At 41.8% G+C, this 19,409-nt stretch overlaps 1 protein-coding gene across 1 annotated transcript in view; it reads right to left on the bottom strand.

The window, feature by feature from the left end:
• Positions 1-277: 277 nt before the first annotated feature.
• Positions 278-19,409, bottom strand: part of NSD1 (nuclear receptor binding SET domain protein 1) — a 679,701-nt gene continuing 660,569 nt past the window's right edge. Inside the window, 2 exon segments of the mRNA XM_053719266.1 lie at positions 278-5,673; positions 7,025-7,223. Coding sequence (XP_053575241.1) covers positions 4,193-5,673; positions 7,025-7,223 — 1,680 coding nt within the window. The 3' untranslated portion in view covers positions 278-4,192.

The following is a 19,409-nucleotide window of genomic DNA, read 5'->3' as shown; positions in this document are numbered from 1 at the left end:
AAAAAACAATGGATTGGAGCTGTGTCTGGCACTCAAGAGGTTAACTAAATTTCTAATTAAAGACATTTTAGATAGATTAAAAATGTGGGTGGTAAATGTTTTAATATTGTATTAAAGTGCTAAGTTTCTGCACGAAAACAAGTTTACAGCAGCTCTTATCCTGTTGAAATGTTAACTATTCTAACATCTATTAACCTCGTGTGCTACATTCCATTCAAATTCTGGCAACATTCACAGACAGAGAGAACAAGGAGACAGAACAAACACGAGGCAAAAATAAAGTTAAACTTTACAGTATTCTTCTATTTACAAAGTATTACAGTACATATTCATGAAAGGCAGTATTTCCTTCCATTGGTGATAGAAAATGCAAGAATGTAGTTACACAGGAGAAAACAGTAATAAAAAGTGAAAACACTAGTGATATTGCAGATGCCACACACCCATCAAATGGCGAATTGTGAGCTTCTGTCTCTGTTTATATTCGATTGTTGCACATGGTACAAGCTGGCACAGATATTCAGCACATAACTATCATAACTTCAGAGTTTGGTAGCACCACTGCATGTGGAACACTGAATGGAACAAGTGTAAAATAGATAGGTGATATAGTGGGATTGTGTATTAGCAAACCCTTAGTTGCGCTAATATAAACATAGGCTTTAAACCGTTCTTGGAGAGATAAGTAGGCATTTGCAGTCAAACTGTATGCTGTCTGTACAGATGTTTACTTGTTGACATGTAATAGCTCTAAGGACTTGCCATTTAACAAACATGGTACAAAAAAACCCAACTTAAAATTGGCTACTTGTTGCTCAACCATTTTTTATCTCCCAAAAACCAAATACTTTCCTGAGACATCCTTAATACATTCTGTGATAAACTGTACTAATTTGATTCACCTGTGTTGCTATGCAGTTCTGCCATCCTACTCTAATTTACTAATAGAATGGAACCTCTCCAGTTCCTATCTTATATATAATCCATAGTATATATATATATATTTATATATATATATATATATATATATATATATATACATATATACATACATACATACACACACTATGGAGCCTCTTTCAAGAAACACAAATCTCTGTTTTTGAGAAATGGTGCCATAGAATAGCATAGGTTTTATCACTTGAGAAAAAGTCTATCCATGTTTGTGGGTCAAATTTAGCATACAGTACCACAAAGATAAGTTCATATCCCAAGAATGATTCTGCCTAGGACAATAATGCATAGATAGTTGATGACACGATAATTTGCTACAGGAAAACAAGTAACAAACATCTTATTTAAAGGAAAACTAAAATTTCATGCACCTCCTTTTAATCATGGGTGCTGCCATTATGGAACCTAGGTTACACTGGGGATGTCTGAAGAAGAGTTACTGCACATGTGCAAACATGTCAGCACTGAAATGTAGTAAACGATAGATTTCAACATGGTGGCACCCAGGACTAGAGGGAGGTGGGGAATAACCTCAATACTATGCTTATAAAATCTTTTTTAGTGTTTAAAGGGACGTTCCGGTCAGAATTTAAATGCACATAGACAAATTACATCTTTGAATAGAAACATTTGCAATATATATGCATTGGCAAAAATGGTTCTAGTAAAAGTTATCACTATTCTAGCGTTAACATAGCTATATATTCTCAGCTGACCAGCATTTTAAATACTGTAGCTGTACAGAGCTCCAGTGGGGCTTGTATCAAGTCAGCAATTAACAAATTGAGTCATTACGAGATGGGTACAAGCACCTTAGGCTCTCTGAGCATGTTCTGTGTTTACAATGCTGGTGCACGGTGAATACTTGCTATAGATTTTATTAGAAGCATTTTTGCTTATACATGTATATTACAAAAAAGCTATTCAAAGCTGAAATTCATCAATGTAGATTCTAATTTTGGCTGTAATGTATCTAAGATTTTCACAATCAAGAATATATTCCATTCCCTAATATGTTTTAAAGAATACAGTTGCATTTGTCAATAGTCACGGTCAAGATTACACGCAAACGTAATAAATTCTTGCTGCCTGGGCCCTCACAAAGGATTAAAATCTGTCTAATACAGAATTACTTGGGGGATCATGGATTTATATATTTCTCTAATTAATCTAAAGTGGCAGAGTCTCTGAACACTGTTCTTTGGCTGCCATATTAAAAGAATAACTTGAGTGGGACTACTCACCAAGTTGTCACTGCCCACAAGATGAGAGGAAACTATATACTGCTAAGCAGGACAGAGGATGGCATACAACTACTACCCACAGGATGTGACTAGTGGTTTTAACATACCGAGAACACGCTGCTGAAGCAAATAATTGGGACAGCATCATATCCATCTATAGAAGAAGATGCAGCATCTACTTGTGGGCAACACAAAACCACTCTACTCCAAAGACAACTCCCCAACATATATACATCTATAATTTAGATTCTAAAAATCACAAAACTTCTAATTTTTTATTTTAAAAAATCCCCCCCCCCCCCCCCAAAAAAAAAGAAGGCAAAAAACAATATAAAAATAGGCAAAACCTTCCTGGCTTTCAGATTCTGATCCAGTATCCACATAAGATAAAGAATGTGCTGATGACCAGGAAAAGCAGACAGGACAGAAAGCATCAGCAAAAAAACTAATCTCTGGTTCTGTCACATCCATTAGGCACTGGTACAGTAACCAACACCAAAATTCACAACACCGTTTTGGTTTAAAAAAATAATATATATTTATATATAAATACAGTAAAACACAAAGCACAGCTGCCTGTAGCACCATGATTCCCATTTTAAGATTGCTCGACTTCAACAAAGGCAGGATTAAGTTTAATCTGCAGATAGGAAACTGTTGAAAAGTATGGGGTCTTTGTGAGCTGCAATGAGGGATCACTAATATGCATCTAAAAAGCAGGTCTGGTAACAGACTGTCATTGCATCAAGAGAAGAGCCATATTTACTAACTGATCTAAGCAATAAGATACTGTACAGAGCCATTTACAGATGTGCATTGTTAACTTATGGTTTAGCACCATTAGTAAATATGGGTCAATACGTAAACATGATAACTCATAGAATGCAATTCAGAGTATCATTACAATAAACTGTAGTCATAGGATGTTTACCTCATAAATCCTCCAAACATAGTGAGGATTTATAGGGTGTATAAAAACTAAATTTGGTTTTCATCCAATGTTTTTTCCCCCTCTTCATTGCAAGCTTCTAAGATACTGGCACAAAATAGCTAAAATCTGAAGATTAGGACCAAACAACAACAGTAAAATACCTAAAAAATAAAAATTTATGTTTTCTGAATGATATTATGAAGACTTTCTTTGCGGATTGTGATAGAAACTAGCAACATCTCAGAATGTTTCCTAAAATGTATTTCTGGACAGCTTTCTTAGAAATACACAGCAGTCTACTGTTTGGTCAACTTGCTGCTTTTAAAGTGAAATGTTCCATGCTATCCAATACAATTTAAATGATTTACAGCAATTGCCTCTCAAGCAGTAGTTTTTGTTTGGCATGTATATAAAAAGGCAGAAAAATCTGTTATGCAAGCTTTATGTTTTATATTGTCAATAGGAACCTTTGGTGTGCAATACCAACTTATCTGGGTGTAACCAATTTGTGTCCGCACCATAAAAATGCACACAAACCAAACAAGATTGTATGCAGCTCCCTAAAATTCTGTGTGATCTGTAAGACGATTACACTTCTTTTTAATAAGGCACCTCTATTTTTTTCCCAACAGTTAATCCCATACTGCTATTATTTTTTTACTGTAACACACTGAAGTGCCCTATTGCCTACAGATCGGATGAGCAGCATTCTTTGCATGTTGCCCTTTTTCATGCATATCCAGAGTTGTTTGACTCAAGCTGTTTCACTACAAGGTGATCTTGTAACACCATACTATAGACACTGAGTGCTAGAAGAGCTGAAAACTGATAAAACATGGTTAGTGGACACAATGTGCATCTGTTACTAAAACATGAGATTATTATTGTTTAGAATTATATTTCTCTTTCTATTGTGTGCAAAGATTGTGCAGTCACTCTGATAAAAGTAATTTTTCAGAGATGCCCTCTACTGTTTCTCAGAACAGATGTAAATGGTTGATTATGCCTTTTGATTTAACTGTGTAATACACTTAATTTTCAATACTGGGCCATATATGCACATCTATTTTCCTTCAGGTGAGAAACACAATGCAGGGCTCTGAGAGAAACTGGTAACAGGCGAAGAATTAACACTGCTAACAGGACTAGGTGTCTCTTGAGAGGCAAATGATTGCTTTATAGGGGATAAAGGCTGGTCTAAAAGTGCAGAAGTGAAAGGAGTCTCTATACAATCTACTGACTTCTTTTTAATTGTTGGTTTGGAAGGCTTTTTTGACGCTGATCGAGACCTTTGTTTTTTGCTCTTGGATCTTGTACAAGAGTTATGTGCAGGGGTTTTAGGTTTCTCTTTTGGACATGGACTGAAAGATCTTTTCTTTCTGACTGCTGAACCTGATCTTTTTTTAAATGTACTTGGGGTTTCTTGAGATTTTCTAGAAGACGATCTCTTTAAAGGGGGCTTAGGCTTCTCTCTTGGCTTGGCAGTTAAATGTAGATTTTTGTTGTTTACTTGTTTTACTACAGAGGATGGTGTATTGAGCTTTTCTTTTTCGTGAGGTTTTGATTCTTGTTTAGCAATTTTGAGTTTTACAGTCAACGACTTCTGTGTGCCAAAGTCCTCTTTAGATGTTATTGTCAATGGTCTCTTACCCAGCCGAAGTGTAGTGTCTGACATACTCTTGTTTACTTTTACATGATCTGTATTGTCTACAGGAATTCCTAACCCATTAGCCCAAAAAGCTTTCTTAGCAGTTGTCTTTTGCTTTACAGCAGAAGCTAACTGCCCCTTCTCATCCACCTCAGAATGCTTTTCAGCTGACGCCATTAGAACTTTCCCTGCTGGATTAACCTGCCTCCCAGAAGAAGTTAAAAACACTCTCCCAACTGTTGAAGAGTTATTGTCAACAGATGTTAAGAAAAACTCCCCAGCGGAGAGATTCTTCTTTCCAACAGAAGCCAAAACAAGCTTTCCAGCAGGCAGAGATTTTTTCCCCAAGGAGGTCAAGAGCACTTTCCCAGTAGGCAATGGTTTTGGGGCTGCAGAGGTGAGAATGACTTTCCTATTTGGGAGTGACTTCTGTCCAGTTGATGCCAAAAGTAATTTTCCAGCAGGCAAAATTTTTCGTGGAGCAGATGCCAGTACCATTTTCCCAGCTGGTTTAGAGTTTTTTGTAACAGCCAACATCACTTCCCCAGGAGTAAGGGAACTTGTAACTTTGGGTGCCATCAAAACCTTTGCTTGCAAAGTATTCAGTTTTCTTTCATTTGAGGAAGTAACACCCTTCTTGGCCTCTTTTGCAGGACAGGATTCAGTAGGGTTATCTTTTGTACTAGAGGACTGCTCATACTCCCTGATTTCTCCTGGTTCTAAGGGGTGAGGTCCACATGGATCATGTTCAGTGCAAGATAATCGTCCATCCAGCTTGGAGATGAAGAGCATACCCTCACGATGCTGCTTGCAGAAGGAGCTGGGGCACATTTCACATAATGAAGCAGCTTCCTTGTTACAGATATCACACTGGTGCCATGGACATTCCCACTTACCTAATAGAAAAACAAAATCAGAATCTATCATATTGAAATTGGTGCTATTGCATTGTTCCTTTTTATTTATGCGTTGATTATGCAATTCTACTGTATTTAATGGTCCTTTAAGTGCTAAGTTTCAAGAATTTCAATGAATAATAGATTGTTTAAAGTGGAATAAAGCTGAACAAAAAGGGAGGGAAGCAAGCAGCAAAAATGAAAGCAACACCTATAATGCTATTCTTTTAATTAAAGTGAATGTAAACTTTCATGAAGTAGTGCCCGTTTTTTAAAAATACTATTAAAAACAGAGGCACTTTCATTCATGAAAGTTTACATTGCAGCGTATTATTACAAATACCATTCTCTTGAGCAAAGCCTGATCGCTGATACCCCGCCCGCAGTTCCTCTATCTTTACGTCACCAATGAGGAAATCAGCTTCCTCCAATCATGGCTTTCACCACAGAGCGTTCATCTAGTCAGGCCATGCCATGATTGGAGGAAGCCGGTTTCGTCATTGCTGTGTAAGTACAGCATGAGAAGCAGACGGGGGATCGGCGATCCGGCTTTGCTCAAGAGAAAGGTAAATATTTGTATTTTTAAAAACCTGGCACTCATTCATAAACATTTACATTCACTTTAAATAAAATGTTTTAAATTGTTATTATTAAGGTAATGTTTTTCTCCTTCCACTAAAGAACAGTAGAAAAGTCCAAATATATAAATAATTCACTTATTAAACTGGAGACAGATCAACTTGCAATATCTATGTATTTCTAATTGTATATAACTAAATCAATACATTTCTGATATAACTAAACCTAACCTAAAATGTTATTCTAAAAATGAAATCTTCATATGGTTGTAAATATTAATATTACAACAACCAACAAGAAGAATAAGAGATATAAAAAAAACAAAAAACCCCAACAATTCTACTGTAATTGAACTCCAGCCTATATTACACCCGACAATAAATCAACAGCAATATGTAGAGGGTTACTACCTACTCCAGTATATAGAGGCGACATACTCAGAGCTGGTGCTAGGATTTTTTGATACACAGGCAGACTCATCCCATTCTAGCTATTATGCCACCTACTATGAAGCCCAAGTTGCGCAGCAAAAAAATAAATATACACAAAAAAAAAAAATAAAAAAAAAATTGTCATGCACTAAATTTACACCTCCCCTGCAGGGGCGCAATTAGGCACTCACCTATTCTGTTTCTACTGTAGCACTGGCCCTACCCATACTTACCAGAACTGATATTGAGCTATAAGCACCATTGTCTGTGAATACCTGGGTATAGTATAGCCCTCCAGAGAGGATATATAAGTGGTGGTATTCCAACTATCTCATGCTTACCAGCAGGTCTACGGGTGAGGTTTAGGCAGTCAGCATGGTACACTTTTGGACAACCTGCCTTTTTGCAGGATACAAGCTGCCCTCCATCTCCACAGCTAAAACACTCATCCTCGTGCTCTTTGACCACCTCTTTTTGCCGTTTACGTTTTGTATACTGTTTCTTTCTTTTGCCTTTATCCTCTGAAACTGCTGGCTGATTCTACAAACAGGAAAACAAACTAAATTAATCTGATAACTGGTAGATTAGTAAATTTTCCAGCAGAATCTGTTTGGCTTAAAGGGGCAGTAAACACCTTCATGTTGTAATATTAAATGTTTAGTAAGCATAGTAAAACAACTTTAAAATATACTTTCATTATTTATTCCCCCCCCCTTTCATGTAATTTAGCTTTGAAATTTGTGGCTTTTCTAATTTTCTGAAATAAAAAACAAATTATGCTTACCTGATAATTTCATTTCCATCTGTGGGAGGAGAGTCCACTGCTTCATTCATCACTGTTGGGAATTAAGAACCTGGCCACCAGGAGGAGGCAAAGACACCCCAGCCAAAGGCTTAAATACCTCCCCCACTCCCCTTATCCCCCAGTCATTCTGCAAAGGGAACAAGGAAGAGTAGGAGAAATATCAGGGTATAAATGGTGCCAGAAGAATAAAATTTAATTTAGGTCCGCCCACCGGAGAAACAGGCGGGAGCAGTGGACTCTCCTCCCACAAATTAAATTATCAGGTAAGCATAAATTATGTTTTCCATCTTAATGGGAGGAGAGTCCACTGCTTCATTCATTACTTGTGGGAACAAATACCCAAGCTCTAGAGGACACTGAATGAAAAAAAACGGGAGGGTAAAAGGAGGGAAACCCTAAACTGAGGGCACCACAGCCTGCAGAACCTTTCTCCCAGAAGCTGTTTCCGCCGAAGCAAAAACATAAAATTTGTAAAATTTTGCAAAAGTATGTAAGGAAGACCAAGTAGTCGCCTTACAAATCTGCTCCACAGAGGCCTCGTTCTTAAAGGCCCAAGAAGAGGCCACAGCCCTAGTTGAGTGAGCCGTAATCCTCTGAGGAGGTTTATGTCCCGCTGTCTCGTAGGCCAAACAGATAACGCTCCTCAACCAAAAAGGACAGTGAAGTGGAAGAGGCCCTCTGCCCCTACGCTTCCCTGAATACACAATAAATAAAGACGAAGTCTGTCTGAAATCCTTTGTGGCCTGAACATAAAACTTCAGGGCTCAAACTACATCCACATTATGAAGAAACCTTTCTTTAGACGAAGAAGGGTTAGGACACAAGGAAGGAACTACTATCTCCTGATTGACGTTACGATCTGACACCACCTTGGGAAGAAACCCCAACCCAGTTAGAAGAACAGCCTTATCAGCGTGAAAAAACAGGTAAGGGGGCACATATTGCAAGGCCGCTAACTCAAGAGAATCTTCGAGCCGAAGCAATAGCCAAAAGAAATAAAACCTTCCAGGAAAGAATCTTAATGTCAAGCGCATGCATACGCTCAAACTGAGCCTTCTACAAAACCTTAAAAACCAAATTTAAGCTCCAAGGAGGAGCAGAAGTTCTAAATACCGGTCTGATTCTAGACAGAGCCTGAACAAAAGGACTGAATATCAGGAAGCTCCGCTAGCTTCTTGTGTAACAGAATCGATAAAGCAGAAATCTATCCCTTTAAGGAACTGAAGACAAGACCCTTATCCAAACCATCTTGGAGAAAGGCCAGAATCCTGGATACCCTAACCCTGTGCCAGAGATATCTGTGTTCCTCACACCAGGATAAATAGGACCTCCACACCTTATGAAAGATGCAATGAGTGACTGGTTTCCTGGCCTGAATGAGAGTATCAATCACTCCTTCCGAGAACCCTCTCTTGGCCAAGACTAGGCGTTCAATCTTCACGCAGTGAGTCTCAGAGAATCGAGATTTTGGTGGAGAAAGGGACCTTAAACCAGCAGATCTCTGCGACAGGGTAACCTCCATGGAGGAGACAACGACATTCCCACCAGATCCGCAAACCATGTCCTCTGTGGCCACAACGGAGCAATCAGAATGTTCGAAGCTTGCTCCTGTTTAATGCGGGCCACCACTTGAGGAAGAAGTGGCAACGGGGGAAAAAATAAATTATACTTACCTGATAATTTCATTTCCATCTGTATGGGAAGAGTCCACAGCTGCATTCCTTACTTGTGGGTAATACTGAACCTGGCCACTGGAAGGAGGCAAAGACACCCCAGCCGAAGGCTTAAATACCTGCTTGACTCGAGCCACTACACTAGGAAGTAATGGTAACGATTGGAAAGGATAAATAGGATTGAACCTTCAAGGCACCGATAATGCATCTGTTAGCTCCGTCTGAGGATCCCTGTACCTCAACCCCTATCTGGGTAGCTTGGTATTGAGACGTTACAAGATCTTCCTCTTGCAAATCTCTGCAAACACTCGGGATGGAGAGACCATTCTCCCGGATGAAGGATTGTCTGCTGAGGAAATCCGCTTCCCAGTTTCCACACCTGGAATGTGGATCGCTGACAGCGAACAAATGCGAGTCTCCCCCACACCAGAATCTGAGATTCTTCCCTCAAAACTAGGGAGCCTCTCGTTCCCCCCTGATCGTTGATGTAAGCCACTGAGGATATATTCTTAGATTGGAATTTGATTAACTGGGACGAACCCAGCAGAGGCCAAGCCTTCAGAGCATTATATATTGCCTGAAGATCTAAAATGAGATCAGGAGAGAGCTTTACCTCCTGAGTCCAGAGGCCCTGTGCCTTCATGGCACCCCAAACAGCTCCCCATCCTGACAGACTAGTAAACCAAGTTACAATGACCCAGGATGGTCTTGAGACAGACGTCCCTCAGGACAAGTGATCCGGACAAAACCACCAAGATCGATTTTCCTGATTGGTTGTCCAGAGAAATCTGTTGAGACAGATCCGAATGATCGTGCTGTTCCACTCGTTCAGCATGCGCAGTTGCAACAGTCTGAGGTGAAACCTGGCAAAGGAAACTATGTCCAAGCTGGACACCATGAGACCAATCACCTCCATACAACGAGACAAAGATGGCCTTAAGGAGATCTGGCAAGACATGTTAAAGCTAGCGTGCAACGTCATCTTTGCACTTTAGGTCCAGAATCGGACGGAAAGTTCCCTCCTTAGGGACCACAAAAAGCTTTGAATAGCATCCCAAACCTCTCATTGAGATAGGCACCGGGACAGTAACTCCTAGAGGACAGATCCCGTACACACCCCAGAAAGGCTTCCCTCCTTCCAGGTCAGGAAGACAGGAGGAATCTGCCCTTGGGTGGCTGAGACTTAAAACCTATCTTGTAACCCTGAGCTATGACCTCCAGGACCCATGGATCCTGCACGTCCCTGAACCAAGCGACTGAAAAACATAATTTATGCTTACCTGATAAATTTATTTCTCTTGTAGTGTATCCAGTCCACGGATCATCCATTACTTGTGGGATATTCTCCTTCCCAACAGGAAGTTGCAAGAGGATCACCCACAGCAGAGCTGCTATATAGCTCCTCCCCTCACTGCCATATCCAGTCATTCGACCGAAACAAGCCGAGAAAGGAGAAACCATAGGGTGCAGTGGTGACTGTAGTTTAATTAAAATTTAGACCTGCCTGAAAAGGACAGGGCGGGCCGTGGACTGGAAACACTACAAGAGAAATAAATTTATCAGGTAAGCATAAATTATGTTTTCTCTTGTTAAGTGTATCCAGTCCACGGATCATCCATTACTTATGGGATACCAATACCAAAGCTAAAGTACACGGATGATGGGAGGGACAAGGCAGGAACTTAAACGGAAGGAACCACTGCCTGTAGAACCTTTCTCCCAAAAACAGCCTCCGAAGAAGCAAAAGTATCAAATTTGTAAAATTTGGAAAAAGTATGAAGCGAAGACCAAGTTGCAGCCTTGCAAATCTGTTCAACTGAGGCCTCATTTTTAAAGGCCCAGTTGGAAGCCACAGCTCTAGTAGAATGAGCTGTAATCCTTTCAGGAGGCTGCTGTCCAGCAGTCTCATAGGCTAAACGGATTATACTCCAAAGCCAAAAAGAAAGAGAGGTTGCCGAGGCCTTCTGACCTCTCCTCTGTCCAGAGTAAACAACAAACAGGTTAGATGTTTGGCGAAAATCTTTAGTAGCCTGTAAGTAAAACTTCAAGGCACGGACTACGTCTAGATTATGCAAAAGATGTTTCTTCTTTGAAGAAGGATTAGGACATAATGATGGAACAACAATCTCTTGATTGATATTCTTGTTAGAAACCACTTTAGGTAAAAACCCAGGTTTTGTACGCAGAACAACTTTATCTGAATGAAAGATCAGATAAGGAGAATCACAATGTAAGGCAGATAATTCCAAGACTCTTCGAGCCGAGGAAATAGCCATCAGAAAAAGAACTTTCCATGAAAGAAGTTTGATATCAATAGAATGAAGGGGTTCAAACGGAACCCCTTGAAGAACCAAGTTTAAGCTCCATGGAGGAGCAACAGGTTTAAACACCGGCTTAATTCTAACTAAAGCCTGACAAAATGCCTGAACGTCTGGAACTTCTGCCAGACGCTTGTGTAAAAGAATAGACAGAGCAGAAATCTGTCCCTTTAAAGAACTAGCTGATAATCCTTTGTCCAAACCCTCTTGGAGGAAGGACAATATCCTAGGAATCCTAACCCTACTCCATGAGTAATTCTTGGATTCACACCAATGAAGATATTTACGCCATATCTTGTGGTAAATTTTCCTGGTGACAGGCTTACGTGCCTGTATTAAGGTATCAATTACTGACTCGGAGAAGCCACGCTTTGATAGGATCAAGCGTTCAATCTCCATGCAGTCAGTCTCAGAGAAAGTAGATTCGGATGATTGAAAGGACCTTGTATTAGAAGCTCTTGTCTCAGAGGCAGAGTCCATGGTGGAAAGGATGACATGTCCACTAGGTCTGCATACCAAGTCCTGCGTGGCCACGCAGGCGCTATCAATATCACCGATGCTCTTTCCTGTTTGATTTTGGCAATCAGACGAGGGAGCAGAGGAAACGGTGGAAACACATAAGCTAGGTTGAAAAAACCAAGGCGCTGCTAGAGCATCTATCAGTGCCGCTTCTGGGTCCCTGGACCTGGATCCATAACAAGGAAGCTTGGCGTTCTGCGAGACGCCATGAGATCCAATTCTGGTTTTCCCCAACGGAGAACCAATTGAGCAAACACCTCCGGATGGAGTTCCCATTCCCCCGGATGAAAAGTCTTACGACTTAGAAAATCCGCCTCCCAGTTCTCTACACCTGGGATATGGATCGCTGACAGGTGGCAAGAGTGAGTCTCTGCCCAGTGAATTATCTTGGAGACTTCTGACATCGCTAGGGAACTCCTGGTTCCCCCTTGATGGTTGATGTAAGCCACAGTCGTGATGTTGTCCGACTGAAATCTGATGAACCTCAGTGTTGCTAGCTGAGGCCAAGCCAGAAGAGCATTGAATATTGCTCTTAACTCCATAATATTTATTGGGAGGAGTTTCTCCTCCTGAGTCCATGAACCCTGAGCTTTCAGGGAATTCCAGACTGCACCCCAACCTAGAAGGCTGGCATCTGTTGTTACAATTGTCCAATCTGGTCTGCGAAAGGTCATACCCTTGGACAGATGGGCCCGAGATAACCACCAGAGAAGAGAATCTCTGGTTTCCTGATCCAGATTTAGTAGAGGGGACAAATCTGTGTAATCCCCATTCCACTGACTGAGCATGCATAATTGCAGCGGTCTGAGATGCAGGCGCGCGAATGGCACTATGTCCATCGCCGCTACCATTAAGCCGATTACTTCCATGCACTGAGCCACCGTGGGGCGCGGAATGGAGTGAAGAACACGGCAAGCATTTAGAAGTTTTGATAACCTGGACTCCGTCAGGTAAATTTTCATTTCTACAGAATCTATTAGAGTCCCTAGGAAGGAAACCCTTGTGAGAGGAGATAGAGAACTATTTTCTTTGTTCACTTTCCACCCATGCGACCTCAGGAATGCCAAAACTATCTCTGTATGAGATTTGGCAATTTGAAAGCTTGACGCCTGTATCAGGATGTCGTCCAGGTAAGGAGCCACCGCTATGCCTCGCGGTCTTAGGACCGCCAGAAGTGAGCCCAGAACCTTTGTAAAAATTATTGGGGCTGTAGCCAACCCGAATGGAAGAGCTACAAATTGGTAATGCCTGTCTAGAAAGGCAAACCTCAGGAACTGATGATGATTCTTGTGAATCGGAATGTGAAGGTAGGCATCCTTTAAGTCCACTGTGGTCATGTACTGACCCTCTTGGATCATGGGTAAAATGGTTCGAATAGTTTCCATCTTGAATGACTGAACTCTGAGGAATTTGTTTAGGATCTTTAAATCCAAAATTGGTCTGAAGGTTCCCTCTTTTTTGGGAACCACAAACAGATTTGAATAAAACCCCTGTCCTTGTTCCGTCCGCGGAACTGGATGGATCACTCCCATTACAAGGAGATCTTGTACGCAGCTTAAGAATGCCTCTTTCTTTATCTGGTTTGCAGATAATCTTGAAAGGTGAAATCTCCCTTGTGGAGGAGAAGCTTTGAAGTCCAGAAGATATCCCTGAGATATGATCTCCAACGCCCAGGGATCCTGAACATCTCTTGCCCACGCCTGGGCGAAGAGAGAGAGTCTGCCCCCTACTAGATCCGTTGTCGGATAGGGGGCCGCTCCTTCATGCTGTCTTAGAGGCAGCAGCAGGCTATCTGGCCTGCTTGCCCTTGTTCCAGGACTGGTTAGGTTTCCAGGCCTGCTTGGATTGAGCAAAAGTTCCCTCTTGTTTTGAAGCAGAGGAAGTTGATGCTGCACCTGCCTTGAAATTTCGAAAGGCACGAAAATTAGACTGTTTGGCCTTTGATTTGGCCCTGTCCTGAGGAAGGGTATGACCCTTACCTCCAGTAATGTCAGCAATAATTTCTTTCAAACCAGGCCCGAATAAGGTCTGCCCCTTGAAAGGAATGTTGAGTAATTTAGACTTTGAAGTCACATCAGCTGACCAGGCGAATCCGGAATTCTTAGCCGTTATTTTAGTCAAATGAATAATGGCATCAGAAACAAATGAGTTAGCTAGCTTAAGAGTTCTAAGCTTGTCAACAATTTCAGTCAATGGAGCTGTATGGATGGCCTCTTCCAGGGCCTCAAACCAGAATGCCGCCGCAGCAATGACAGGCGCAATGCATGCAAGGGGCTGTAAAATAAAACCTTGTTGAATAAACATTTTCTTAAGGTAACCCTCTAATTTTTTATCCATTGGATCTGAAAAAGCACAACTGTCCTCAACCGGGATAGTGGTACGCTTTGCTAAAGTAGAAACTGCTCCCTCCACCTTAGGGACTGTCTGCCATAAGTCCCGTGTAGTGGCATCTATTGGAAACATTTTTCTAAATATAGGAGGTGGGGAAAAGGGCACACCGGGCCTATCCCACTCCTTACTAATAATTTCTGTAAGCCTTTTAGGTATTGGAAAAACATCAGTACTCACCGGCACTGCATAGTATTTATCCAGCCTACACAATTTCTCTGGCACTGCAATTGTGTTACAATCATTCAGAGCAGCTAATACCTCCCCAAGCAATACACGGAGGTTCTCAAGCTTAAATTTAAAATTAGAAATCTCTGAATCAGGTCTCCCCGATTCAGAGACGTCACCCACAGACTGAAGCTCTCCGTCCTCAGGTTCTGCATATTGTGACGCAGTATCAGACATGGCTCTTACAGCATCTACACGCTCTGTATCTCGTCTAACGCCAGAGCTATCGCGCTTGCCTCTCAATTCAGGCAATCTGGATAATACCTCTGACAGGGTATTATTCATGATCGCAGCCATGTCCTGCAAAGTAATCGCTATGGGCGTCCCTGATGTACTTGGTGCTATATTAGCGTGCGTCCCTTGAGCGGGAGGCGAAGGGTCCGACACGTGGGGAGAGTTAGTCGGCATAACTTCCCCCTCGACAGACCCCTCTGGTGACAATTCTTTTATAGATAAAGACTGATCTTTACTGTTTAAGGTGAAATCAATACATTTAGTACACATTCTCCTATGGGGCTCCACCATGGCTTTTAAACATAATGAACAAGTATCCTCTGTTTCAGACATGTTTGTACAGACTAGCAATGAGACTAGCAAGCTTGGAAAACACTTTAAAACAAGTTAACAAGCAATATAAAAAAACGTTACTGTGCCTTTAAGAGAAACAAATTTTGACAAAATTTGAAATAACAGTGAAAAAAGGCAGTTACACTAACGAAATTTTTACAGTGTATGTAACAAGTCAGCAGAGCATTGCACCCACTTGCAAATGGATGATTAACCCCTTAATACCAAAAACAGAATAATAAATGACAAAAACGTTTTTTAAACACAGTCACAACAACTGCCACAGTCTACTGTGGTTGTTACCCTCCTCAAACACGACTTTGAAGCCTTTTGAGCCCTTCAGAGATGTCCTATATCATGCAGAAGGAAGCTGAATGTCTCTGTCAGTATTTTTATCTGCACAGAAAAGCACTAAAATAGGCCCTTCCCACTCATATTGCAACAGTGGAAAGCCTCAGGAAACTGTTTCTAGGGAAAAATCAAGCCAGCCATGTGGAAAAAAACTAGGCCCCAATAAGTTTGTCACCAAACATATATAAAAACGATTAACATGCCAGCAAACGTTTTATATTACACTTTTATAAGAGTATGCATCTCTGTTAATAAGCCTGATACCAGTCGCTATCACTGCATTTAAGGCTTAACTTACATTAATCCGGTATCAGCAGCATTTTTCTAGCAAATTCCATCCCTAGAAATATGTTAACTGCACATAGCTTATTGCAGGAAAACCTGCACGCCATTCCCCCTCTGAAGTTACCTCACTCCTCAGAATATGTGAGAACGGCAGTGGATCTTAGTTACTTCTGCTAAGATCATAGAAATCACAGGCAGATTCTTCTTCTAATGCTGCCTGAGATGAAACAGTACACTCCGGTACCATTTAAAAATAAAAAACTTTTGATTGAAGTTAAAAAACTAACTATAATACACCACTCTCCTCTTACTACGTCCATCTTTGTTGAGAGTTGCAAGAGAATGACTGGATATGGCAGTGAGGGGAGGAGCTATATAGCAGCTCTGCTGTGGGTGATCCTCTTGCAACTTCCTGTTGGGAAGGAGAATATCCCACAAGTAATGGATGATCCGTGGACTGGATACACTTAACAAGAGAAAGAGCAACATACTGCCTTCTACATGATCCAGGAGAGGACCAGGTACCACCCATCCATTCCGACGTAGACTTGGCGGGCTTCTTGCTCTGCTTGGATTTATTCCAGGACTGAGCCGGCTTCCAAGAGCTCTGGCTTAGCGGAGGACTGCTGACATGGGCTTTATCAGAACGAAAAACCGTTCCTTGCGGTAGGAGGGCACCCTTGCCCCCTGTGACCGTGGAGATAATGGAGTCCAAGCCTGGACCAGACAAAATCATTCCCTTAAAGGGAGGGAAGAAGTCTAGACTTAGAAGTCATATCCGCAGACCATGACTTCAGCCACAGCCCAACGGGCCTGAACGGAAAAAGCTGAAGCCATAGAATTCAAGCGAATAAACTGCCTAATAGCAGCACAGATAAAAGAAATAACAACCCTCAAGGCTGTAAAGCTTTTCTGAGTAACGTCGAGGGGATCCTCCACCCCGATCAAATCCTATAAGGAGTCACACCAGAAGGTAGTTTCTCCAGTAACCGCAGCAACAGCTGCCACCGGTTGAAACAAATATCCCGTATGTGGAATCATCTTTCTTAACAGGAGTTTCCATCTTTTATCCATGGGCTCATCAAACGAAGAACTATCCACAAGAAGGATAGTAGTACGTTTAGCAAGGGTGAAGATAACGCCATCCCATTTAGGGACGGAACTTCACAACTCCATTGAGAGTCCAGGACCGGGGACAATTTGTTAAAGGGAAAAGAGGGGGAAAAGGAATCCAATCCTATCCCATTCATTCTTAATAATGTTCACCATCTAAAAGGAGCAGGGAAGGATAAGGTACCACCCTGTCCTCAAACTCTATCCAATTTAGGAATTAAAGGTTCATCAGGCAATTTGGCCTCTGAAACCTCTGAATTCGCCAAAAACTTACTTTAGAAGAAAGCGCAAATTCCTAAACTAAAGTCTGGTTCCTCCGCAGCCGGAGGTTTAGAGGAAGCAGACTCCGACCCAGAATGTTCATACTCTGAAGTCTCAGAACTTCATCCTCTGATAACCCTCAGTTAAATCCAATAAATTATCTGATGTACTCTGGGGAAGGAGTGCAATATGTAACCTTTCGCTTGCGCTTAGCAGGACGAGGTAAAGCATTAAAGGCCACAGACACCGCCGTCTGAACTGCGCAGTAACGTTGTGAAAAAAGACCCCCTCCAGATGGAGGATCAGCAATGCTACGGGAAAACTGCATGTGTAGGATATAAGAATGTAGGGTACGCACCTCACTGGACGACAACTCCTCAGAGGTGGACGGCTCCGTGGTACCAAACATGTTTGATATTATCACATTATCAAGGCATATGGAACATAATTGAGAGGTCGGAACTAAGGCCTCCTCACCATATAAACAGGAATTACTCATTAAGTAACAATCCTCCATCGCTAGTGCAATAAACAGAGAACTAGAGAAATAAAAACATTTTATAAAAAAAAAAAGTGAAAGTGAAACCTGTATATTCCATAACAGCCTAAGAGCTCATAACATCTCACATAAAGCAGCATAAAATCAAACATACATATAAGATTATTCCCCCCAGTTCAATAATCCCCCTAAGGAGATATTAACCCTTGATTCTATACATATAAAAGGAGTCACACTGTGACCCTGTCTTCTTGCGTTATCATATATGTATAAAATATGAAACAATCTTACCAGAATCTACGCCGTGGAACAGTAACCCGGTCCTTCAAGTGTGACAGATAGTAGCATCGCTTCTGACATGGACTTGAGTGAAGAAAGCAGGCAGCAAAACTCGTCAACGCTGATTGCCTATGGAGTTGTTAATATGAGTCGGGATGTTTTGCAGAAAGACTCTCCCTGCATCTCCGGACTCTAACTTTCATCAATGCTCTCACTGAGAGGCCGATAGGACTACTTAAAACTCCAGTCCCATCTCGAAGAGTACTACCCTCCATAAGAGGCTACTCCGAAATCTTCTAACACTTCTCTGCCAACCTCCTGTGATGAAAGGCAAAGTATTTTCCACAAGTAAGGAATGCAGCTGTGGACTTTTCCCATACTAAGATGGAAATGTAAATTAGGTTGAACTCCCAAGGTACCGTTAAGGCATCTATTAGCTCTGCCTGGGGATCCCTAGACCGTGACCCGTATCTGGGTAGCTTGAAGTTGAGTCTGGACACCATGATATCTATGTCTGGCATTCCCCATCTGTTGCAGACCTCCGCAAACACCTCGGGATGGAGACACCATTCCCCAGGATGAAACGATTGTCTGCTGGGGAAATCCACTTCCCAGTTGTCCACCCCCGGAACGTGGATCGCTGAGAGCGAGCAATTGTGGGTCTTTGCCCATTCCAGAATCCGAGACACCTCCCTTCATGGCTAGGGAGCTTCTCGTTCCCCCCTGATGGTTTATGTACACCACCAAGGTAATGTTGGAAACCATGAGCCAGATCACCTCCATACACCTGGCCACAGATGGCCTTGAAAAGGTCTGAAGGACAAGACAGCTGGACTTAATCTTGGGACGTCTCTGATCTGTTAAGAATATCTTCATAGATATGGAATCTATTATCGTGCCCATTAACTCCACCCTGTTGCTGGAAACCAGAGAACTCTTTCCCTCATTTATCTTCCATCCGTGGGATCGAAGGAGAAGAAGAGGAGCCCTCAAGTGGTCCTCTGCCAGACTGCAGGACGGAGCCTGAACCAGGATATCTTCCAGATAAGGAGCCACTGCAATACCTCTGGCTCTCGCAACCGCGAGCAGCACTCCCAGAACCTTCGTAAAGACTCTTGGGGCAGTCGTCAGAACGAAAGGTAGGGCCACAAACTGGAAGTGTTGGTCCAAAAAAGTGAATCTTAGGAACCTGAAGTGGTCCTTGTGGATTGGCACGTGAAGGTAAGCATCCTTCAAGTCTATTGTAGTCATAAATTGCCCCTCTTGAACTAGGGGCAGAATCGATCTGATAGTCTACATTTTGAATGACGGAACTGACAGAAACTTGTTTAGGCACTTTAGGTCCAGAATTGGGTTGGAACGGGCCCTCCTTCTTTGAGATAACGAAAAGGTTTGAATAGTACCTTAGACCCCTTTCTGTTAGAGGTACTGGAACGATTA

Source organism: Bombina bombina, chromosome 6 (assembly GCF_027579735.1).
Source record: "Bombina bombina isolate aBomBom1 chromosome 6, aBomBom1.pri, whole genome shotgun sequence".
Classification (NCBI taxonomy): domain Eukaryota; kingdom Metazoa; phylum Chordata; class Amphibia; order Anura; family Bombinatoridae; genus Bombina; species Bombina bombina.
This window is presented reverse-complemented; position numbering and strand designations above follow the sequence as displayed.